Source organism: Cryptomeria japonica, chromosome 11 (assembly GCF_030272615.1).
Source record: "Cryptomeria japonica chromosome 11, Sugi_1.0, whole genome shotgun sequence".
NCBI classification, from domain to species: Eukaryota; Viridiplantae; Streptophyta; class Pinopsida; order Cupressales; family Cupressaceae; genus Cryptomeria; species Cryptomeria japonica.
Genome location: NC_081415.1, coordinates 180266228 through 180291848, shown reverse-complemented (window position 1 = coordinate 180291848; position 25621 = coordinate 180266228). Strand labels below are relative to the sequence as shown.

The 25621-nt window shown below is 41.9% G+C and overlaps 1 protein-coding gene across 1 annotated transcript in view; it reads left to right on the top strand.

Annotated features, from left to right (window-relative positions):
- The window catches only part of LOC131068116 (peptidyl-prolyl cis-trans isomerase CYP59), a 204210-nt gene that overhangs the window by 27756 nt on the left and 150833 nt on the right, over window positions 1–25621 (top strand). Inside the window, exon 3 of the mRNA XM_058003298.2 lies at window positions 15371–15488. Within this exon, the coding sequence (XP_057859281.2) occupies window positions 15371–15488 (118 nt within the window). The remainder of the gene's footprint in view (window positions 1–15370; window positions 15489–25621) is intronic.

Below are 25621 nucleotides of genomic sequence, written 5' to 3'. Positions count from 1 at the left end.
ATGAGTAAACCAAAACAGAATAGAGGAGATTAACAAGTTAGGAAAATCTTATCTTGCAGAAGCTACTAATGCATTAACAGTATTAACATGTCACTTGTAATTATATGTTTCTTTAATCAAACAAACTATTTCTTTTCATTGCTGTTTAAGGGAGTGTTATCTTGTCAATATAATCACCTCCTTGTAAATTACTTTTCCATACTTGCTGTTCATTAAAATTGTAAATTGCCTTGTAACCTTGAGAAAGTCGGTCATTTTTATCAATAGTTGTTTGTTTTCAACACAAAGCACTGTCATGATTGCTGTTGTGATTGCAATCTGGTTTAGGGGCATGACAGATAGCACGAGCAAGGTAACCCTTCAAACCTCCACACCATTTGCTCCAAATTAATTTCCTCGCCAATGCATCCAGCATTTTCTCAAATTCCCACACATCAAGAAGCATGGCAACAAACATCGAATCCACGTCTAGGTTTACTCTGTAACGACCATTGCCTCCTGAATAGGCCTCTCCCAACACCAGACGGATGGCATGCAGGACCACACACGCCTTGGATTTAAATATTTCCATTAATCTCCTTTCTAAGATGTCATCGAGAAAAGCCATTTTTCTTTTCTTCGCTCACAGGCAAATACAAGTTGTCCATTTTTTGTGCTGCTTGTTACATTGCGGCTAACAACACCTGCCATCGGCTTAAAAAGCCATTCACACGCATAAGAAATACCATCAATGTTTGTCTAGGTTGCCAGTCTTAGTCATAAATGTCAGCGGATGTCGCCACAACGGAGAGTTGCCAAGGTATTCTTCAATTGACGAGGTGGCATGCATTTCCATGCCATTCATTCATCGAATTGTCAACCCTTCAATCGCCACTTTGGCAAACCCCTCGCGGTATATGTGCGTCATCCTAACATTCGTGAAATGATTGATATCCTCCATAATTTGACCGAGTGTCCTTGCCAACTTCCAATTTGGGGTTTGTTTGGTACAAATCTCATTCACAACTAGCTACAAGTCACCGTCTAGGTGTGCACGCGCACAACTTAGCAATCTAGCTTCATGAAGGCCAATGAGGGTGACATGAAATCAGCTTTGTTATTCGAGCACAACACAAGCAAGCTCCCAGAATCCTCATAATCTATCCTTTGCAATTCCTCACTACATACGCAATGCCAACTTGGCCTGGATTGCCATGGGTGACACCATCAAAATTGATCTTGTGGCATTTTCACATCTTTCCTCGGATTGGTGGGTAAATCAGCTTGCCTAGCCCCATAAACGGGGGGGACACAAAGTTCCGACCAGAATTTCGTCATCCGGTCATCTCAAGAGGAAAATTTGCTCTTTTTTAAGCTTTGGTTTCTTGCTGCACTATTAATCACGTCCACAATACTAGCCTCCATCTTTTCAACTAACCGTTCAACACCAATCTCCTTATCCCTGGAAGGTCCTCCGGTTTTGCTCCTTCCATAGTTCCCAAATGATGATGGAAGGATTGCAATGCTAAATACTTCTAAAGGCAACACCTTTTCAAAGTATCGACCACACATTAAACATGTTTCAAACATTAGCACTAAGTGGGGTCTGAAATCAAGCTTTGCCATAACCTTTTTCCAACATGTCTCAGCAACATTGCATCTTAATAGGAGGTGGTCAACCGATTCCTCACCCATCTTACATAAACAACACATATCTGGACCGGCAATCTCAATCTGTTTTAGCCTATCACCAATGAAGATCCTTCCTTGTTGAGTCGCTCAAGCAAAGACTCCGGCAAATTATAACCCAATTTAACTAGGTACCTCCCTGATTTTCTAACACACCAAATACCCTTATCATCTCCCTCTACAAGTCTGATGGTTTAATTCTTTAAAGTCTAAGATAATTTGTCCTTGATGTCCTTTGTGTTGCCACCTCTTCCAACGATCTCCATGTCCATACCTTGCGACCTCCAATATTGGCTTATTCTTCATAGTCCCTTACCTTTCAGCCCTAGGGCAGTATTAAAGAAGAAACATCCAATTTCTTCCAATTGATTCTTTGTCTCAAATCCTATTAATATTGATCAAGGACCTTCTTGATCATCACCATCTCCTTCTTGCCGACAATGCTAAACATGGTGTTGTCTGCAAATTGTTGGTGCGTGATCAAAGCCAATCCTAGAGCAACCTTAACACCCAGCCAATCACCTTTGTCAACAAGAGGACTGAAAGAAATCGTTATGGTGTGCCATTCACCAAAATTGAAAACCTTGGGTTCTAGCTTTCTACTCAAGTCTTCCACTCAACTCCATAGCCAACTGTAGAAGGACTTGGGAGAGAAAGGATCTATCAACTTGATCATATGCTTTATGGATGTCGAGCTTCAAAATCATCCGTTCCACTTTTGCTCATTGAATTGTGTGTATTTCCTCATGGGCAATAATGACTCCTTCAAAGATTGCATGCTTAGGGGAGAAGTCACTTTGTTTCTCGAAAATAATAGGAGGCACAATTTGCAGCCGATTGGCAATAAGTTTGGTTATGATCTTGTATACTGTATTGCACAAGGAGATAGGCTTGAAATCATCCATCGACACCACTTTGCCCTTTTTGAAATTTAAGGCTATGAATGTGTTATTGATGTCCTTTAGCATGATTTTCTTTTGCCTCGATACTTCAACAACCATCGTAAGTTCAGTTTTAAATCCCTGTGGAATGGTACATCACCAATGGCGACCTCCGGAAGTGGTCAATGATCTATTTTCTAATACGGAGGTAGAGAACACGCAAGAGTTTCTATCCGAGCTCGAAGCATGCCAGGTTGCCTCTTTCCTTAATCCTAGCTTTGAAAGTTATTATGATTTTGATTATGGGGGATTAGGAAAAACAACTTGTGTTTGGATAGATCATGGTCCCGATAAATTGCGTCAATTGATTATCTTACATGAAACCTTGCCTAAGTATGAGAGATGCATGGTGAGAGCTTGCTTTTCCGTATTTAAAGATGAATTTACTCGACTGTGAACTATCACTTTTTCCATGCTCACATTGCATGCCTTGAGAAATCATGTAAAGTCATGTACATATTTCATTTCTTTGAGTTGCATCAAGTCTAGGAGTCGTGTATATAGTTTTAGAGTAGGTTTTCTTTTTGTGTGTTTTAGCTTAGAGGTTTTGTTGAGCCTTATTGTTAATTTGCCTTGAGTCATTTGACTCATGATCTTGAATGGCTCATGTAGTTGGTTGTTTGCTTTCTTTTTTTTGTTTGCTTTTGGTTTGCCTTAGTGTGGTTTGCTTTGGTGTGCTTTAGCTTAGTCTGCTCTGGGTTTGTTTTGCTTTCAGGTCAGTTGGTTTTCTTAGTTTAGGTGTCCTAAGTGGGAACCTTCATTTGTGAGAAAGGCGTTTGTGTTGTTTTCTCACACTAGCACAATTTTGGATCTTATGTTCGGTCCATTTCTTAGGTATCTACTCATGAAGTGCCTTCAATCCGAGGTTATTCCTCTCCGACTTCATCATTTGGTTAGGACCTGTACTTTACTTGGAAGAGAATCTCTTTCTATGTCTAGATACCAACATCTTTTGATTACTATATCTTTACACACTAATATCCGAGTTATTATGGTTTTTAGGCGAAGCCGTGATTAGTGAAAAATCCAAAGTCTAGCTTTAGCGCCATTGTAATCGTCAAACCCAAGTGAGCTTCATTGCTTACCAGCCAAAGGAATTGACAGAATAAAAGAAAAGAAAGCAATATCAAAAGACAGAAGATGAGATAAAAAAAGATCAAGAGAAAAAGAAAAGTAGAATAAAATCAAATATCAAAATTGGCTTTGGGAACATGCGAGTAACTCCATCGGGGCTATGGATGCTCGACTGGCAATGGAGCAATATTCGTGAGATTATAGCGATAACCTCGTTGGGGCTATAGACATCGGACTAGCAGCGAGGCTCTATCCAGGATGCTTATGAAGTTTAGACAAACTACGTAGCTAATCACGATGGAACTTGGAAGCCATAATGTTCTTGTTGAGGGGAATGAATACACTTGCACACACATAGGTAATCGAAGATGAGGTGCCTTGATCTCATTTGCGATTCTTCTTCCACTTTTGAGTACATTTTCTAGTCTCTTGATAAGTTGGGTTGAATTTTTCGGAGGTTCTAGGTATGGATTGAGTCTTTATCTTTGAAATGTTCAGGAACATTTATTTGAGGTGGCGCTAGATGTTGTGAGGTATTCACACATCGCCCCATCGCAAATGGGGACCCCCACTTTTTTATTTCTTTCTAGGTAGTGTCGAGTCTTAGCTATTAGCTTCTGCATTAGAGAGGTATAAATGCTTAAATGGCTTGCATAAGTGTGAAGTAAGTAGGTTTGCAAAGTCTAGATATGATGAGTTCAATCATGAGTAAGGAAGATTTGTTATTTAAGGGTCTCTTCAAATGCCACTCTTGGGGAGCAAATTTCACTTCACGAACACTCCTTATGTAAGTAACTAAAATTCATGTCGAACTTCAGCAGTTGCAACTTTCGAGCGAACTTCATGACCTAGTGTTTTGGAGCGAATCTCCTACTTCACGAGTTAAGGAATTGGAGCGAACTTCATGAAGGAGACTGGAGCGAATTTCACCTTCAAGGTTTTCTGAGTGAGATAAAGGACAACTTACTTCATGTTCAAGCACTCGCGAATCAACTTCATGAGTTGACAAATTGAAGTGAAATTTATACTTCGGGAGTTGCTACTTTGGTGTGAACTTCAGGAGTGACATATTTGAAGTGAATTCCATGATTTCATGAAGATGCAAGGAGATCAAAACGAATTTCACGGGTGAAGCCTATAAGAGAATGTCAACTTCATGTTGGAGCAAATTGGAGTGAAATCCTCTATTTCATGAATTGCTAAGAAGGAGCGAAATACAAACTTCATGACTTGAACAAGTGGAGCGAAATCCTCTACTTCATGAATTGCCTTATTGAAGCGAAGTTGATAGCTTCATGAGTTTGGGTTTTGAGCGAAGTTGACAACTTCATGAATTGGTGTTTTGGAGCGAAGTTCATGATCTCACAAATTGAAGCGATTTTACTACTTCATGAGTTGTAGGATGGGAGCGAACTTCAGGTTCAAGAGTTTTGGAGCGAAATCATTACTTAAAGAGTTGCACTTCTCAAGCGAACTTCACAAATTGCCTTATGAGAGCAAATTTGAACTTCACAAGTTGATGGATAGCAGCAAGATTCATGAATAGAAAAGAATGGAGCAGATTATAACTTCAAGCCTTCGTTGATAAAATGAGAATCAAAGGAATGCAACAAATTTAAAGAATATCAACTTCATGATCTCTCAACTTGGAGCAAAAAAATTCATGAATAGAAGGATTGGAGTGAAGTTCTTACTTTTGGGAGTTGAAGGATTGGAGCAAACTTCATGTTGGAGTGTTTTCAAGCGAACTTCATGTTGGAGTGTTTTGGAGTGAACTTCATGTTTCCACCTCTTGGAGTGAAGTTGAACTTCATGACATAATGCTTTGAAGAAAATTTAGCAACTTCATGACTTACCTTTTGGGAGTGATTTTTTTTAACTTCATGAGTTGAGTAATTGGAGCGAAATTCACATTTAAAGCTACTTCATGAGTTAAGGAATTGGAGCGAACTTCATGTTGGAGTATTTTGGAGCGAACTTCATGTTTCCACCTCTTGGAGTGAAGTTGAACTTCATGACTTAATGCTTTGAAGAGAATTTAGCAACTTCATGACTTGCCTTTTTGGAGCGATTTTTTTTAACTTCATGAGTTGAGTAATTGGAGCGAAATTCACATTTAAAGCTACTTCATGAGTTAAGGAATTGGAGCGAACTTCATGACCCAAGGATTTGGAGCGAATTTCATGTTTGAAGCAACTTCATGAGTTGAAGTATTGGAGCGAACTTCAGGTTGGAGAGTTTTGGAGCAGATTTCATGACAAGCAAGCTCAACAAAGCAAGGTGATTGAGATAAGACTTCACGTGCATACCCCTTAGACCGAAATTTACAACTTCATGAGTTGCTATTTTGGAGTGTATTTCATGTTTGAAGCAACTTCATGAGTTGAAGTATTGGAGCAAACTTCAGGTTGGAGAGTTTTGGAGCAAATTTCATGAATAAGCAAGGTGATTGAAACAAGTTACAAGTGCACACCATCTAGAGCAATCTTCATCTTCAAGCCTACACAAGCAAATCTCAACTTCATGAACCTCACAAGCTCAACATACAAGAATAAACTTCATAATTTGACCTACATGAGCAAACTTCACAATTTGAAGGGTATTGTTGTGACCTTTTTCACACATTACTCCATTGAGAATGGGGACCCTCTCCTTTCCGGCTTTCTAGGGTTTTTTGTTAGTGTCCCGTGGCCTTCCGCTTCAGTTTTGCTCAATTCTGTCAAGTTTTGAATGGTTTTAGTCTCAAGGATGGAAAGTTAGTTTTTGCAAGCCAAGTGATAACAGAGTCTAGACACTGTCAAAGTGCCTAGAAAGGCCAAAGGACGAAGAACGCAATTGATTTGAATGAATTCGGACAACTTTCTATTTTTGGTAAGCTTTTTTTTTTTGCTTTTTCCTATTTTTTAGGAAGTTTCGTTTTTGGCATTTTTAGCTCGATCCCCGGGATGGCTATTTTTAGAAAGTTTTCCCTATTTTTTAGGGATTTTTGCTTTTTGCTTTTTCGGAGTGGGGACCTAGGGTTTGCACTGGTACCATTGACCTGCATCGATCGCAATCGAAAATTTTCAAGTTTTGGCCCAAAAAGCTAAGTTCCTACATTTTAGGGGTCATGGCACTTCGGATGGGTTCCTGAGTATGGATATCAAATATCATGTTAATCTGGCTAAAATTGAAGAAGTTATCAAATTTTGAAGTTTTCCAAGTATTTTTTTCTAAGTTTGGCTAATCCTGTTTGGTGTTGAATGTTGTTCCAGGAATTCCAAAAAGTCCGCCTAAGCAAGGTATGATGCTACCTCAAGCTGCCAAGTCCGCCCTACTTTGCAATCAGCAGCGCCTAAGATTGATAAAGTCCGCCTAAGGTCATGACACATGGTGCCGACACTTGTGTCAGGAAGCCTAAAAACTCCGCCCAAGGTGAAGTATTGGTGTCAAGGCTTGTTCCAAAGGTTTGAAAATCTCCGCCCTACTTGATGAAGTGCTAAGACTTGTTCCATGTGCTCAAGAAACTCCGCCCAAGGTGAAGTTAAGTATCAAAGGTTGTTCCAAGAGATCCAATAACTCCGCCCTACTACATGAAGTACTTCCAACACCCGTTCCAAGTGTTAATAAACCTCTGCCCTGCTGGTTAGACCTCAAGACACCCCTCCATGATGGCAAGATGAGATTGAAAGTTGATAAATTGATCAAACAAGACTAAGATAGCGGTTAGAATGATAAAATTTGAAGGTGAAATAATTAATTTGGAGGTGAGGTGGGTTATGACCTTCAAAAAGTCCGCCCTATCATGAAGAAGGAAGTGAGAAAGTCCGCCCTACCTTTGGTTGAAGAGGAACAAGTCAAGGAAAGTCCGCCCTAAGGTGAAAGGAGATGGTGAGTGGTGCATAGAATCACATAAAGCCTGCCCTCCTACAAAGACCAAATACATAAGATGAATGAAGTTCGCCTTGGGATGTATGTGCTGCACAAACTCAACAAAGTCCGCCTTCCTACTTGGGAAAGAAACTCACAAAGTCCGCCCTTGATTGGATATGAAGCAAGAAAATGGTGCACAAACTTAACTAAGTCCGCCCCGCTCATTGGGAAAACAATTGCTGAAGTCGGTACCTGCATCTGCCTCTGTTTCTGCATTGGGATTCGAATTTTTTGAATTCCGTGCCAACGCCTCTTCTCATTTTTTCATTTTCTGTGCATTGGGAAACATGCAAGATGGCGTCATTGACCAACTTGATGTTGGAAGGCAGTTAGCGATTTAATGGGAAAAATTATAACACTTGGAAGCAGCGCATGCTGACTATTTTTGAATATCGCCACCTGGATAATCTTGTTTTGGGCACGGAGTCCCATCCTCAAACACCTAGAGCTGACCAGGACAAGTTTGATGACCACAATCGAGAAGCTGTTATGCTTCTCAAGCTCTCTGTTACAAATGACCAGCTACCTCAGATTCCTTCCGGCAAGTCAGCTGCTGAAATCTGGAAGCATCTGAAGGAGTTGAATGAGACATCCGACAAGAGTCGAGCCTTTTTTCTGAAGAATCAGCTGTTCTCCATTATGATGGATGAACGCATGTCCTTACAGGAGCATCTTACAAAGATTAAGGACATTCGAGATCAGCTCGAAGCTATTGGTCGACAAATGGAGGAAGAGGATATGGTAGTCATTACTCTGAAAAGTCTACCAAAACTGTATGAGCACTTTATAGAGACTCTCAACATTACTTCTACTAATGTTGATCTGAAATTTCCAGAGTTATGCACCAAACTTCTGCAACAAGATCGTTGGAAACAACAGTTTGGTAGCGGTGCTACTTCAGCCTCCTCAGAACATGTCTTTGCTGCTAAATCCTTTCACAAGGATAAAGGCAAATCCCAGTCATCCCAATCCTTTCTGCAGAAGGGCTCTTCTCTATCTCAGGATGGTTCCAAGAAAAAGAAGGTGCAATGCAATTATTGTCACAAATTTGGACATATGATCAAAGATTGCCGTACCACATTGGCTTCCGAGCAGCGGAAGCAGGTAGGGTCTCAGCCTAAAGCCAATGTTGCTGAGCACATAGAGCAGAAAGAGTCTGCCTTTTATGCTTTCATGTCTAAAAGTCCTGTAGATCATGTGAAGTCTTTTGCCTAGTACATTGAATCTTGTGCTTCTCATCATTTCACTCACAAGCGTGACTAGTTTGTTGAGTTCTCTCCTCACAATGATTCAATTATTTTTGGAGGTGGTGAAGAGTACATTGTTGTTGGCAAGGGCAACGTTCAGATACAGTCTGGAGGGAGGAATCTCATATTCCTTAATGTGTACTATGTTCTTGGTATGGAACTTAACCTCCTTTCTGTCAGTCAGATTATGCGGCATTCTCCTCAGCTAGATGTCGTTTTGAGTACACATAAATGCTCGATTGTTGATCGTGCTTCTAGCACTCCTGTAGCTGTTGGCATTGAGGATCATGGTTTATATAGAATTGTGGATACAGGCGATTCTCTTGAGCATGCCTTCGTAGCTAAATCTTCATCTATCAACAGTCTCTGGCATCAACGATATGGTCACCTGAACATTCATTATCTTGCACAACTTGTTCGGGAAGACTTAGTACATGGTCTACCTAATATTCAGACTCAGAATCATCACGTTTGTGAAGCTTGCCAGGCTGGGAAGCAACACCAGACACCGTTCAAGGATGGTGACTCATGGTGAGCCTCTAAGGTACTACAGTTGGTCCACGGTGATGTATGTGGTCCTATGAATACTACTTCTGTTACTGGGTGCAGGTATGTCTTGCTTTTTGTTGATGATTTCAATCGTAAAATGTGGGTGTATTTCCTTAAGCACAAATCAGATGTGTTTACTGTATTTCAGAAATTTAAGGCCTTCGTAGAAAAAGAGTCTAGTTCTTCTATTATTACTCTTAGGTCTGATAATGGGGGGAGTTTTGTTCTTCTACTTTCTCTACTTTCTGTGATACACCTTACGCTTCATCTCATGCTTCTGAGGAATCTCTACTTTCTGTGATACACCTCAGTTTTGCAGTGAGCTACATCTCACGCTTCATGACAGCCCCTAGGGCTGATCATTGGGTAGCAGCGAAGCTTGTCCTATGCTATGTGAAAAGCACCTCAGATTATGGACTTCTTTACACTAGGAGTGATGATCCTAGACTCAGTGGGTTCATAGATTCAGATTGGGCAAGCTCAGTTGATGACAGGAAATCAACCTCTGGATATGTGTTCAGTTTGGGATCTGGTGCAGTCACTTGGACTAGTAAGAAGCAGCAGGCAGTGGCTCTCTCTTCGACAAAAGAAGAGTATAGAGGAGCTGTTAAGGCAGCTTGTGAGGTAGTTTGGCTTCGCCAGATGCTTGGAGATATGCAAATATCTCAAGCAGGTCCAGCTCCCTTGTTTTCGGACAATCAGGGAGTTCTCAAACTTGCCAAGAATCCAGCCTTCCATGAGAGAACCAAACATATAGAACTTCATTGTCACTACATTCGGTAGTTGGTTGAAAATGGATCCATTCAGTTGCTGTATGTTCCTACCTCGGAGCAGTTAGCAGATATTTTCACCAAACCCCTTAGTCCATATAAGTTTGTAAAATTCAGGGGGTCTATTGGTGTAGTTGATAGATTGAGCATTAAGGGAGGGTATAAGAATAATACTTTATTAGTTTATTATTAATGCTCAATATTGTAAACTTAGTGTAAATATCTTAATAAGATCTTGCTCAATCTTATTGGCAGTTTCTTTTTAGAAACTTGCCCTCTTGTAATTCTTTGTAATCCTATTTATTGAGTGTTTGCTCATTGTTAATATACATTTATTTTATTATTAATGCTCAATATTGTAAACTTAGTGTAAATATCTTAATAAGATCTTGCTCGATCTTATTGGCAGTTTCTTTTTAGAAACTTGCCCTCTTGTAATTCTTTGTAATCCTATTTATTGAGCGTTTGCTCATTGTTAATATACATTCAATTTTTTACCAATTACTTGCGTAATAAAAATATATATCTGAGAAATGTTCAGGAACTCAGGGGTAACATAGATCTGGGCGTTATCTACTTAGTTTATCGTTAGAATTATGTTGCTATGATTTATAAATGTTATAATGTTGCTATGATGAATTTTTAATGTGTTACAATGTTATATAAATATATAATTCATGAATATATTTAAAATTTCAGATTTCCATATATATAAATATATATAGCTGTCCCCTGCGCTGGAAAAAAAAAACGTTTCAGAAACCCGTTTCCCCGTCCCCCCGTCTCGGAAACTCGGGGTAACATAGATTCCACTCTTTTAGCTGTTGTTTGAAAAAGTGCAGCTTCCTTGAAAAACGGTACAAGTGAGAACCACGACAGTCAGGTTCTCGGGCCCATTAGTCCACCATTCTGTCCTTGACTTCTTTGTCCTTGAGCTACATATTCATGAACTTAAATGGGCACTGACATGGGGTACCATCCGGAGTGAAGATCAAAATGGTAGGAAGTGATCCAAGCCAGACAAATTTAGGATCTTTCTCTTCATTGTTCGAGGTTTGTTTGAAAAAGTGCAGCTTCCTTGAAAAATGGTACAAGTGAGAACCCCCCATCGGGTAACATAGGTTCCACTCTTTTAGCTGTTGTTTGAAAAAGTGCAGCTTCCTTGAAAAACGGTACAAGTGAGAACCACGACGTTCAAGTTCTCGGGCCCATCAGTCCACCATTCTGTCCTTAAGTTCTTTGTCCTTGAGGTACATATTCATGAACTTAAATGAGCACTGACATGGGGTACCACCCGGAGTGAAGATCAAAACACTAGAAAGTGATCCAAGCCAGACAAATTTAGGTTCTTTCTCTCCATCGTTGGAGGTTTGTCTGACCAATCCCCAACAAGGAAGTTTCTGCCCAACCTCTTTGCAATTATTAGTAAATCCTCGCGAATTATTGGTCTAGGTGAACAATCCATTCTTAGGTACTACATCCGGAAGACCATTATTGCTAACAAAATCTTTTGAAATCTGTTTGGACCTATGTAAGACTAGTCATTCCCCACACGTCTCCTCTGGAGAGAGGGTAGCATTAAAATCTCCTGTCAAAATGACCTTCTGCCCTTCTAGATTGTGAAGAACTTCTACTAACTTTACTCACAAGCCACACTTTTTAGCAGTTTTGGTGGACCCATGTACATTGACAACAAACAGATTCTCCTTTTACCAATGCCTTTTGACTTTCAGTAGCAGCCAATTTGAGTCACAAACAATCGCTTTCCAATGACACTTTGCTCCCCTTCCACAAAGTTCTTAGTCCACTCGATGCTCCCCTAGTTCCCACAAAGATCCCTTGCCATTGCCTCCACTTTTGAAGATGTTTATCCAACTCATCCTTAGACATCTTGGTTTCTTGCAATAAAACAACATCAGCCATAAATTGATCAATTTGGTGCTTGATCATGCGCCTTTTGTTAGGGGCATTAACATTCCATGTAATGAGCCTCATTGCGTCCTACAAAGGGTACCGCCCTGCTTAGATCTCAATTGTCTTTTTGTGAGCCCATTCTTATTGCCAACATTCTCTATCTGCATTTTGATTTGTCCCTTCGCATTGCCAGCAATCTCTAGTTGTTCTTTGGTGATTTATCTCCCCCTTCAGGCCTTTTCACCTAATCTTGGTTTCTTGGTTTTGCATTGTGATTGCCCAATTGTTCTTTCTTCCAAAATGCCCTTCTCTTGCTCAAAGGCACTCTCATCCTCTGAGTCATTATTTGAGATTTACCCTTAGTCATCTCCCTCCACCTGCTCTAGGTTTTCTTCCTCAGTCTCTTTTCCTTTTAGTTCAAATCCCTTAACAATCAATTATTCTAACTCTAGATCCCTTCTCTCCTTTCCCTCTTCTGACATCATTTGTTTACCAGGAATCACAGCATCACTGGCATTTTTCCCCAAATCTAGCCGTTCCCCTTGTTGAATTGGTATTGGCTCATTCCTTTGCTGCTTTACTACCCAAATTTGCTAACCCCTATAGAATAGGAGACCCATAGGTCGGTCTTTCTAACACCACAGTTTCATTCTGCCAGCAATCCTTAGCCTTGCCCTTTGGCTTTGCACTCCGAACATATTAGGATACTATCTTCCCTTTCCATCTTTTGCCTCTAGATCCCCCAACTTGTGGCAATTTCTACCATTTTTGGTAGAACAGGGAATGGTTTAACTTTGATGCAGATACAGGCATACATTCCAAAGGTGCTATCCTTTAGATTTTTGTCTACTTGGACAAAAGTACCAAGCTGATTACCTATCTCATGTATGGTGTCTAGATTCCAATACTCTGATGGTAGATTATACTGTCGTATCCAAATTGGGACCTCCTCAATTGATTGCATAAGGGGATCAAGATTAGGCTCCCAATGCTTAATGAAAACTCTTGTACCTCCCATCGTAAATGGCCCATTATTGAAGATTTGCTGCTTATACCTCCTGTCCAAACTATCTATCAAGAAGAAGCCATTGGTTAGAGATCTAACAGTGCAACCAATACCCCAATTTTTATGACACCGAGCCCTAACACTCTCCAAGACAGGCTAATCTCTGCCCCACTTCGTGAAGAAAGCCACCTCCTTTAGCTTGTCAAGGGACTTAGAGAGATCGCCATTTTTTAGGAAGCAATGAACACATTTTGTGGGAATGGGAGGGATTTGCAGATTCAGCTCTGGACCCATCCACGCCTCTACTCTGTTGGTGAGATCAGGGGGTTGCGAGTTTACTTGAGTCAAACCCTCATTATCTTTACCATGTCACCAAGTAGCTTCATTGCTTCAGTTTTTCCAGCTCCTTTATTGCATGCACACCCAAGGTGCTCCTTTCATTCCGCCATTCGCTTAAGCCTCTGTGATGGGTAATCCTTTCCGCGTTAAGGGTTTTCAGTTGCCTTCTTGAAGCCCCATCCCTCGCTTGGGGGAAAAGCCATGCTTGGTTTGATCGCTCCCAATGGGATCCATAGAGCCTCCGATTCCCGCCTATCTGCTGCCTCCCATCTTGTTGTAAATGACCTCCAATTCTGCGCTGCCTCTACTGGCGAAACTCCAGATTTGCTTGATCTGCCCACCAACTGATCTCCTTCCTACCCTAGCGACTTGCTCTGTCATCCGCTCCTTGCTCAGCTCTTCGCTCCTCGGGTGCCGCCCATAACTCCTTGTGCACCATTTTTTATTACTTGCTTTCAAAATCTTATCATTCCCTTTTTCCTGCTTTTTGCTTTATTAGTTTAGTTGTTCGTACCTACATTGGGTAAGTCTATTGTAATCTTATATAAGGATGCAGAAGAGAACTGGACTTGTATTAAATCTCATTGCATATACACAGTAAATATGGAGGTAGTATGAACAAAAAAGAAGCACCTTTAATTGTTTTAAACTATCTAAAGAGTCTATTTTGTCTGGGACAAACAGCAATATATCTTGATATTACCACCGTTTATGTATAGTTTCATGTAAAATTACTACCAGGTGTACCAACTTTAGTGCTACTTGCAGCACTTATGCTTTAGGTTCGGGTTGTATCCTGATTGGTTATGCTATATCTTATGTTTGGAGTTTTGCTGTCTGTTCTGAAAGCTTTGATACTCTTGTTCTTAAGATCCTCCTTTGTTAGTAAACAATATCTTGTTATCAGAAAGATATAATATTTCACTATACTTATTTTTGGAAATATCTACTGTAAGAAATGAGTTGAAGTTTCATAATACACAATTTCTAAGACAAACAGGACATCTTGCGTAATACATTCATTATGGTTTCTGAAATGTAGACATAATGTACAGATGGAAAAATAAGATTTACAATTTATGTGTTTTACCTTTTTCCAAGCTCAACAAAATATTATTCTGATAAAATTTATCTTGATCTTTTTTTTCTGAGTAATATCTTTTACCAAACCAACTCATTCTTTTATGTGGGTATAAATCTTACCATAGCAAATTAAATATCTTACCATACCAAATTAAATATATTGTACTCCAAGAAAAATTAGGAGTTGAACAGGTCTACTTGTTAACTTGCAGTAAGTTAAAATTGATCACTTCCTATAGTTATCATATTCTGAGAGTACATCAATGTTACTAGCACAAACATTCACTTGCTCGGCATGCTCTTATGCTTCTACACTATATAATATTTTCAATTTTTGCAATGCAATGTTGGGCATTTATATACCCATCAATAATAATCACCACGTGGTCTTGTCGAGTTATCTTTCATGATGTACAAAATCTGAACTCTTTTATCACATTAAATAACTCTCCAGTAGTATGTCATGGTCAGTGTTTATTTTTTTTCAGTTTGATGCAAAACATTGGATTCTTATTGTTAAGTTGCTGGTTGAGAAGTGATTTAGATAAAGGTTTAATCAATATTATTGTGATTTATACTGGAGAACCGTCAGGGTAGATGATGGTTAGTAAGAGTATGTGACATTGCAAAATAATCTAAAGATACTTCCATATTTTGTTTTACCAACCAAGAACTATATTTTGTTAAGGATTACTATTTGTTCAAATGCAATACACTGTTTGTAGGATGTAAATTTACAAGTGTTCTATGAAAGTAACCTGTGTTAATTGGCATTGCTATTACTACTAGCGAAAAAGTTTGTGGTTGGTTTCTTAAGAACGCTCATGAGTTGAAATAACAGTTTACCTCTCCATATGTCACATACAGATTTCTTTATGGAGAACAGGCACGCTTTTTTGGTGATGAGATTCATCCCGATCTTAAGCATACCAAGGTTGGAACAGTTGCCATGGCAAGCGGGGGAGAAAATCTTAATGCTTCACAGGTAGAGTTACTATTACTTGGGCTGGTTACCTTATATATTTTTTTGATTGTTATCATATATGTTTCCAAATGGTCAACGTGGGTGTGCGTTTTTCTGTTTTTAATTATGGTTAACTAAATGGCTATATTGGCCCATGGGTACATATTTTTGTCAAATATGTAGCAGTAAAATACCTCTTTTTTTGATAAAAGTAAAATACATGCATTAAAAAGAGGCAGATAAAACTGGTTAAAGCATCCAAGTCCATTGTACAAAAAGCAAAAAAAAACCTTTGATGAGAGGTCCATAATGTTGACGTGTCTAAAGTCGCATTGCTATGACTCCATCCGGCCAACGTGTAATAGAATGTACTCGCTGAGTATCCTATCCTCTCTTGAGATAAGGAAATCCCTAATGCTGTTTCTGTTGATCAAAGGGGATGACCCCAAGGTTTTGATTGTCAGGTCTTGACTGTGGGATTACTCAGTGGTTTGATGTGTTTTGCTGGAAACACAAAGGGGACTTAACGGTGAGATGGACAATTTTCGGATTAGTTCCCTAAAATTCTAACAATCTCGTTATCGGTTGATTTCAGTTGGATTGATACTAATTCAGCAGGACTGTGGGTTTCTTCCTGGTAAAAAAAGGGAAAAAGAAGGATGGGGAGAAGAGATATAGAAAATCTAATTACTTAACTAAGATAGCATTTTCAAGTAAACATCTCCAATTAACTAGATTTAACACTTATCAGCTATTTAAGGACAATGTTTGTAAGAACCTAGTGCGATTTTCAAGGGAAAATAAGTTTTCATGCTATTAAACATAAATTCAAAATTTTATCATTCATTCATTAATTGTCTAATAACCGAACTAAGCATATGAGAGGGTTCAGATTAACCATGCAAAGGGAATGACAGTCAGTCAGTCCTTAATGGTATGAACAGCGAGGATTCTATCAGATGTTTGTCCTAAAAATGCTATTGAAAAATAAAAGACATAACAAAATAATTTAAATGGTGAAGAAGGAGACCATGCACTCACAAATGAAATGAAAACAGCCTTAATTTTCCATTAATCCTTTGTAAATTTCGCTAGAGCTTCAACAACAATCCTTGAACTTCTTACAAAATAAGGGAATACTAGTCCCTTTAAATAGACTTCCAGAAATAGATGAATGGCCAAGATTTAAACTAAACAAGTGGCCCAGATTCATCTCTACAAAAAGGTACTCATACCCATAAATGGAAGGTAAATATCAGCAACCACCCAAAGGGGAGCAATAACTACCTAAAAATGGTAATTAAAAACCTATCCATAATAATTCAAAAAGCACACATGCACAGAGTTTAAAGTTTATAGTTGACTTGGCAGTCAAATATGAACCTTTGGCCAAAAAGTGCTTTTTCAAATTTAAAAGAAAAAAGCATTTTAAGAAAGCATTTTTTTCTTTACTAAAAATTCATCTTCGCCATGCAAATACTCTTTCCAAAGGTCCCGACCTGCTGCACGTTCTTCACGGACATACTCTTGGAACCTGATGCACAACTAGAACAGCACCGTGAACTGAGGCATAGGGGGATGACGTATTTTATACTGCATGCCTTCTAGATGACAATCTACGTGTTTTAAACCATCCTACCAGCTGGACCGATTAACCTCAAAGCGCAAAATGTCTGAATGTAATTTACCGGCAAAATTCAGGTCCTCAGTGGGTAGGCGATCTTATCTGTTCTCAATCTTTCCTCTCAGTCTGGTTGCACTACGTCATCAGATAGATTATTCTTCCAACCGAAAACCATTGATCGGAGGATAATCTTGCCGAGTTCCTCCATGTTCTTCAAAATTTGGTCGCATTCTGCCTGTTCTTTGTCAATGGTTTCTCTTGTCTCCCTCTTCATAGTGATGGGTGGGCATCCAGGATGGCGGGCAATGTAGGAATCTGTGTTTGGGTCCAGAAAAGGGCCCTTACGAGAGGAAAAGTTGTAGCGACTACCTCGTGAACTTTGAGGCACTCCCGCTTTACCTCGAGCTTGACTAAAATGGTCTCTCGGTAGTGGGCCATTTCCTTTACCTCTCCAATGATTTGTTCTCCCCTCTCTTTAATGCTTCGCATCCATTCCTTGACAGCCTTGGCGGTATCTCGTACTCCCTCAAATTCTGTGGTGGTCCTTTGCGCCAATGCTGTAGGGGGAATATGGGACTTGGGGGCATTATGCAATGGTCTTAGTAGTTGATCAATGTACCCCTCGACCTGCTCAGCACGAACTTGATACATGTCCTTCTTAGCAGTTATCTCTTCGAGTTGTCTGAGCATGTTTTGCATGGAGTGTTTGAACTCCTCTCTTTCCTGCTCCTTGGTGGCTCGTCCGATTGGGATGGTTGTGATGCTATAATCAGCCAGTGTAACTTGATCTGTTGGCTTATCGGCAGGCGGGGTGACGATATGGAGAGTACGGTTCCTTTGTTCATCTTTGGTTATCCGGGAATATGCTTTAGGCTTTTTCTTCCCCTTGGACTTGGTTTCGTCTATGTGCGAGAAAATGTCCTCCGAGTCGATGGGTGGCTTGGTGGCTGCCTTTCGCTGAGCTCGAGCAACTAACCAATCTTGAGGTATGGTCTGGGCTGATGCTATGGTTAAATTCGCACTTTGCTCTTTAATGTTTTCAGTCGGCTCATTGCATATTTGCAGCTGTTTTGTTACAAGAGGAGTTGAAGAAGTGTCAAGTCCTTTGCTCACAACTGAATTCTCTCCTACCTCACTGAACAACTGTTTGGTATCTTCATGTGATGGTTGTTCTTCAGTCCTTTCAGGCTCGCGGGTCTCATCTGTCCTTTGCTCTCCTTCAACAGTGGAGTCATCCTTGGCAGTACTATGCAGTTGCAATTCATGGCGACTCCCCTGGGTGGGTTCATGCACCTCAACCCCTTGAGTAGATGAAATTTCTCCTTCCTCCACTTGATTCTCAGGTTCGACAGACTCAATGACCTTCACCTCTGTATTTAGCATGTCTTGTGCAGGAGGATCATCAGCTCCAAACGCATCAATATTGCTCTGAGAAGGTGGAGCAGGTATATGATCTAGTTCTATTACATCATCAGATGAACTGGGGTCTTTTGATGATGAAGTGATCTCCAGTCTCCTAGTAGGGATCTTCTCCCTTCTTGTTCTTTTAGATTCTCCCTTCTTGTTCTTTTAGATGTCCAAGTCCCTCTGCTGGCTGTAGCCTTCTTCCTTTTTTCAGGCTTTTCAACCTTTTCCTTTGGTGCACTCGAGGTTCCCTCATCTTCAGAGGACTGAGAATCAAGGCTACCCATCATGTGGTAGGTGAATTGGACTCCCTCATGAATTAGCCGTTCAATTTGTTGGTGCAACCATTGATCAGTGTATCTTCCTGGGGCTGCCATAACCGCCTCAAAATCAGTGATTGGATCTTGTGACCAAGCGATGCTTGGCAAGAGATGTCTTACCGCCTCAAATTCCTGGACTTGTAGGCAATTTCCAGAATCTGTTAGCTGATCTGGGACCCGACGGTATTCATAAATTTTTTATGGTATCAGAGCTACAGGAGGAATTTTTTCGAAAATTTTTTAATCCTAATTTCCAATTAGTGGAAATTTTCGAAATTATTTTTTGAAAAATTTATCAAAGTTTTTTTTGGCTTCTGGGGCGGAATTGTCGTTTTTCGACCTGCAGGTTCGTCATTTTTCGGCAACCTCTGTCTGCAGGGTCGTCGTGCGTCGTCGCGACCTGTGTTCGCGCAGGGAGGGTCGTCGTTTTTTTTTCTCCGGTGTCGCGTTTTACTGCCCCCATGACCTGTGTTTGGGACCTGCAAGGGTTGTCGCGTTGACGCGACCTGTGTGCGACGTCGCGGACACACTCCGGCGTCGCCTCCATCGCCCCCGTGACCTGCAACCCGTGCAACCTGCGACCTGTTCGCGTCGTTCACCAGCGACCTGTTCGGTGATCTGCGACCTGTTCGGCTCTGTGCATGTCTGCAGGCTTCGGCGTCGTCACCTCCAGCGGCGCCACCTGCAACTCGTTATTCTCTGCAAACAATGGCGCCCACGATCTCTGCAAACTTCGATTGAGGTGTTTACCTTCAGTTTTTATCGAAATTCCTTTTTTCTTGCAGATTTGTGGTGGGTTTTTCAAACCCTAATTTGGGTTGCTGTCCGTCTTTTTTGGGTACCTCGATTTTTGTGCCTCGATTCTCGAGCCTGCGGATTCAGATTCTGACAGGAGAATCCTTTTGGGTTTCTTGCACGCATTTCTAGGCTGTCTTTGGATTTTTTTGGGTCAGCCAGGAATTTTTTTGGGAAACGTGCAAATGGCTTCTCTCACCAATCTGATGTTAGAAGGTAGTCAACGCTTTAATGGTCACAACTACAACATCTGGAAACAGCGTATGTTGACCATTTTTGAATATAGGCGTCTTGACCAGCTTGTTTTGGGCAAAGAGCTCAGTCCTGGTACACCTAATGCAGATCAAGATAAGTTTGATGAACGCAATCGGGAGGCAGTCATGCTTCTCAAACTCTCAGTAACTGATGATCAGTTACCGCAGATTCCTTCCGGCAAGACATCCTCTGACATCTGGAAGCATCTGAAGGAATTGCATGAGACATCTGACAAGAGCCGAGCAGTCTTTCTGAAGAATCAGTTGTTCTCCATTATGATGGATGAACGTATGTCCTTACAGGAGCACCTCACGAGGATTAAGGACATTCGAGATCAACTCGAAGCTATTGGTCGGACTATGGAGGAAGAAGACATGGTTGTAATCACTTTAAAAAGTCTTCCGAAATCGTATGAACACTTCATTGAAACCCTCAATATTACTTCCACTAATGTTGATCTGAAGTTTTCGGAATTGTGCACCAAACTTCTATAGCAGGATCACTGGAAACAGCAATTTGGTAGTGGTACTACATCAGCCTCCTCGGAAAATGCCTTCACAGCTCAATCCTTTCAGAAGGATAAAGGCAAATTTCAGTCCTCTCAGTCTTCTCAGCAGAAAGGCTCTTCTCAGACACAGGATGGAGCTAAGAAGAAGAATGTGCAGTGCAATTACTGTCACAGGTACGGCCATATGAAGAAAGATTGCCGTCAGAGGCTCGCTTCTGAACAAAAGAAGCAGGGAGGGTCACACCAGAAGGCGCATGTTGCTGAACATTCCGAGCAAAAAGAGTCTGCCTTTTATGCCTTTATGGCTAAGAGGTCTTCAGATCATGCCAGGTCTTCTGCTTGGTACATCGACTCTGGTGCATCACGTCACTTTTCTCATTGGCGTGACTGGTTTACAGACTTCTCACCTTTCAGTGATTCCGTTGTATTTGGCGGAGGTGAGGAGTATACAGTTGTTGGCAGAGGCACTGTTCAGATACAGTCTGGTGGCAGGACTCTCATTTTTTTGAATGTGTACTATGTTCTTGGAATGGAACTTAATCTGCTCTCTGTCAGCCAGATTATGAGGAATTCTCCTCAACTAGATGTGGTGTTCAGTGCTCACAAGTGCTCCATCATTGATCGGGAGACTCGTCTTACTGTTGCTGTTGGTCTAGAGGATCATTGCCTATATAGGCTTCTTGACACTGGTGATTCTCCTGAAGTGGCTCTGGTAGCTCGTGTTTCTCCTCTTAGCACTTTGTGGCATCAGAGATATGGACATCTCAACATTCAGTATCTCTCTCAGCTATCTCGGGAGGGACTTGTTTCAGGGTTACCTGATATTTAGACTCAACATCTTGGAGTATGTGGCGCCTGTCAAGCTGGCAAACAGCATCGGACTTCATTTCCACATGGAAAGTCTTGGCGCGCATCTAAGGTACTTCAATTACTTCATGCTGATATTTGTGGTCCTATGAATACATCTTCTGTTATTGGTTGCAAATATTTTTTGCTTATTGTAGATGATTTTAGTAGAAAGATGTGGGTGTACTTTCTTAAATATAAATCAGATGTATTTAGTATCTTTCAGAAGTTTAAGTCCTTTGTTGAAAAAGAGTCTAGACATAGTATCATTACTCTTAGGACAGATAACGGGGGGGAATTTTGTTCTTCTGCATTCTCCAACTTCTGTGATACCCATGGCATCAAACGCCAGTTGACTACACCCTACACTCCTCAGCAAAACAGTGTTGTCGAGCGTCGCAATCGTACGGTTGTTGAGATGGCTCGCTCTATGTTACAACACAGGAGTGTTCCGAACAAGTATTGGGCTGAAGCAGTCTTTACTGCTGTCTACCTTCTTAACCGCTCTCCTACTCAGGCTGTTAAGGGGAAGACTCCAGAAGAGGTTTGGTCTGGTCGGAAGCCTCAGATCAGCCACCTGAAGGTTTTTGGCTCTGTTGCCTATGTTTGGATTCTTGATGCTAAGCGCTCCAAGTTGGATTCCAAAAGTCAGAAACTCATGATGACAGGATACAGTTGTTTACCTCACTGGGTAAACAGGAAGAATACAGAAATCGAACAACAATGTACAATGCAAATACCAAAGAAGTACCAGAATAAGCTTTCCATTAATGTCAAAGGATGTTCATATTATATCCGTCGTCAACATTACATGTCCCAACACCCGGAGGTGGTACAATATATGACAGCCGAAGGGGTGCGACACAACCGTCGCGACTCCAACTACCTACCCGTCGGCTAACTAACTATTGATAATTAACATTACTAACTATACACTTTTCCGGATAACATCATCCCCCCCAAAAAAGAAGTCGTCTTCGCGACTTGGTTTAAATGGACCAACGAAGTCTAACCCCCATCTTTCGAACAACTCTTGAGCATGCGCCGGGTTAAGTGGCATGAAATCCCTCTTTAACGGTCGCCCAGCACGCTGACATGTATCACAACTTGTCACCCATTCTCTGGCGTCATTATGCAGTGTCGGCCACCACAAGCCCGCTAGTAGGACCTTCCTTGCTGTCGTATCTGGTCCCATGTGTCCTCCAGCAGCCCCTTCATGGGCTTCTCTCAATACTCCTGGGATTTCCTCTTCCAAGACGCATCGTCGTAGGATCTGGTCAGGTCCCATTTTGTAGAGAAGACCATTTATAAGTTGGAATGTTCGGCTTCTTAATACAAGTTTCCGTCTTTCTCCTGGTGGCATTTCCTTCGGAAATTTTGATGTTGACAGATATTCACCCACACTCGTGTACCAATGAGGAAGGATGGCAATGCGGAAAAGATGGGCGTCCGGAAAATCCTCACTAACGCCTTCGGCCGGCTCTCCCGACTTGATCCGTGATAGCTGGTCGGCTATGACGTGGCTCCTGCCAGGTCTGACAATGATGTTGAACGTAAATTCTTGTAATAGCAACAGCCATCGACTAATCCGCCCTTGGATGATTGGCTTGTTCACCAAATACATCAACGCCTGGTGATCCACATAAAGTGTGAATGGTGTCGCCAATAAGTAATGTCGGAATTTTTGGACGGAGTATACCATGCCGAGGGCTTCTCTCTCCGTCGTACTGTAGTTCCTCTCTGCGTTTGACAAGAGTTGACTTGCAAAATATACTGGGTGGTCCAGCCCGTGGCTGCCGACCTGTGCCAGGGTGGCCCCTATGGCGAAGTTGGATGCGTCGACATGTACATGGAACTCTTTGTCCCAGTCTGGGTATGTCAAGATTGGCGCACCCACCAATCGTGACTTTAACTCTTGAAAAGCCTCTTCTTGTGCCGTCCCCCAGACGTACGGCTCCCCCCTTCGTGTCAGCTTATCAAGTGGGTATGATACTTGGGCGAAGTTCTTAATAAACCGCCTATAATACCCGATGTGTCCAAGAAATGACTTGACGCCGGTGACATCGTCGGGCGCCTCCATCTCCACAATGACCCGTACTTTGTCAGGGTCCGTCTTCAGTCCAGCCTTGCAGACGATGTGCCCTAGTAACTTGCCCTGAGGCACCATGAATCTGCATTTCTTGGGATTTAGGGCGAGGCGGGCTCGTCGGCATCTCTCCATGCATTCGCCAAGTGCGGCCAGATGTGCCTCCTCCGTGCTGTAAATGGACCAATCATCCAAGAATGCTTTGAAGTTCCCTACGGACATTTTATCGAAGATATGGAGGATTATCTGTTGAAAGGTAGCTGGCGCGTTGCACAACCCGAATGGCATCCGGTTGTATGCATAGACGCCATCTTCTACGACAAAGGTGGTTTTCAATTTGTCCTCCTCTGCAATGGAAATTTGATTGTATCCGGAGAATCCATCCATAAATGAATAAATTTCATGACCCGCGACTTCCTCGAGGATGGTGTCTGTGAACGGTATGGGAAACGGATCTTTAATTGTGACAGCATTCAAACACCTGAAGTCTACACAGATTCTTATCTGATCGGCCTCCTTTTTCAAGGATATCACAATGGGTGATACCCATTCACTCGTTTGGACCTTGAAGATAATCCCTGATTCAAGCATGCGGTCAATTTCGTTATTTACCCTGGCCGCATAATTTTTGTTCATCCTGTATGGCCTCTTCCGTACGGGCACGGCTCCGGGAACTAGAGGGATCCGATGTACACAAAGTTCTTGTGGTACCCCCTTGAGGTCCTTATATGTCCAAGCGAACATATCCTTGTATTCTGTGAAGATTTTGAACGCCGCCGTCTTTAAGACGGGATTCCAGTCGTCGCCGACTAGAATATTTTTTTGTTCTGAAGTTTCCCCAAGGTTTGTAACTTGAAGTGCGGATTCTTCGTACCTTATGGGCTTACTTTTGTCAAACTTGTGCGCTGGTGCGTCATCCACAGGGACATCCCCTTCCTTGTATTGTCCGTACTCTGGCGGAAACTCGTTCATGTCAGGTCCTTCAATCCCCAACATATTGCACCCGTACAATAATTCATAGTCTTCCATTTGCCAATGGAAGAGCCCTCTCAAAGAATCCGTCTCATCCTCAGAACAGGCTTGAATTCCTAAGATGCCTTCGTCATCTGGTTCCCTGCCCTCTTTTCCTTCGTCGGTATCGTCTCCGTCGGACTCTGACTCTGACGCCAACTCTTCACTGACCAGTTGAGTTTTGAGGTCAATGGTATGCCTTCAGCCAGCCTTTTCCATGGACAAGGTGTTCTTCTTCCAATTGTGGTTTGCTTTGGCCGCCACCAACCAGCCTCTGCCGAGGATGGCGTCGTACCCCTTCTTCTTCAATGGGATGACCACAAAATTCAAGACGAACGGCTATGTTCCGATCGTCACCTGTTGCGCCATGAGTGTGCCAAGCGGCTTGATGCCGTGTTGGTCTGCTCCCAATAAATTAAAGGTGGACGGCTAGAGAGTAGGTTTACCCAATTTTTTCCATGTTTCCTCTGGCAAGACATTTACTCCCGACCCGCCGTCGACAATTGTGTCTGTCAGGATGGTGCCCAATATACCCATTTCCACCACTGCTGGGTGTCTACCATTGTTGATCGTCAGGGTTAATGGGTCCGCCGCTGTCTCGCCAAGATTGTCCTTGCCATGTATTGGTTGGCCTACTGGGTTTATTATTGCGGATTGCAACAATGTCGCTCGCAAGTGCGGCATACTTTCCAGGAGGTCCTTCATTTTGATGGGTATCTCGACCTGTAACAGTTGGTTTATAATGTTTGTTTCTCCTTGAGAGCGAGAAGTACCCGCAAGCCCCTGTGCATCCTTACTCATTGACATTTCCTTCTCCAGTTCCGCTCGTGCCTCCAGTGCCTTTCGTTTTTCCGTACGGGGATCTGGATAAGTGGCTGCTTTCGTCTTGGACCTTGTTATGGCGAGTGCATCCTCCGTTTCTACATTCAATAGGTTCACGCTAGATTTTGGACAATTGCCATCATCATGGTCCCCCGGACCGCACCACTTGCAAAGTTTTTGTGGTGCTTCCTCCACTGTACAGTCTCTGGCGAAATGCCCCCAGTGATTGCAAGCTCGGCATTGTATCATCGGCCGCCCTTTAGCGTCGTATTGGATTCGGCTTCTATTATTCGTATTGTTATTATTGCCTCTTCCTCGCCTGTTGTTTCAGTAGCCGCCAGACGAGGCGTTGTTGCTCGCAGGCTGGGACGTGCTGGCTGACGCAGATGGTTCTGTAAAGAGAACCTGTTGGCTACGGGTCCTCATATTGTACGGACACTCCTTGGTAAGGTGTCCGGCAATCTGGCAAATATCACAAAATGC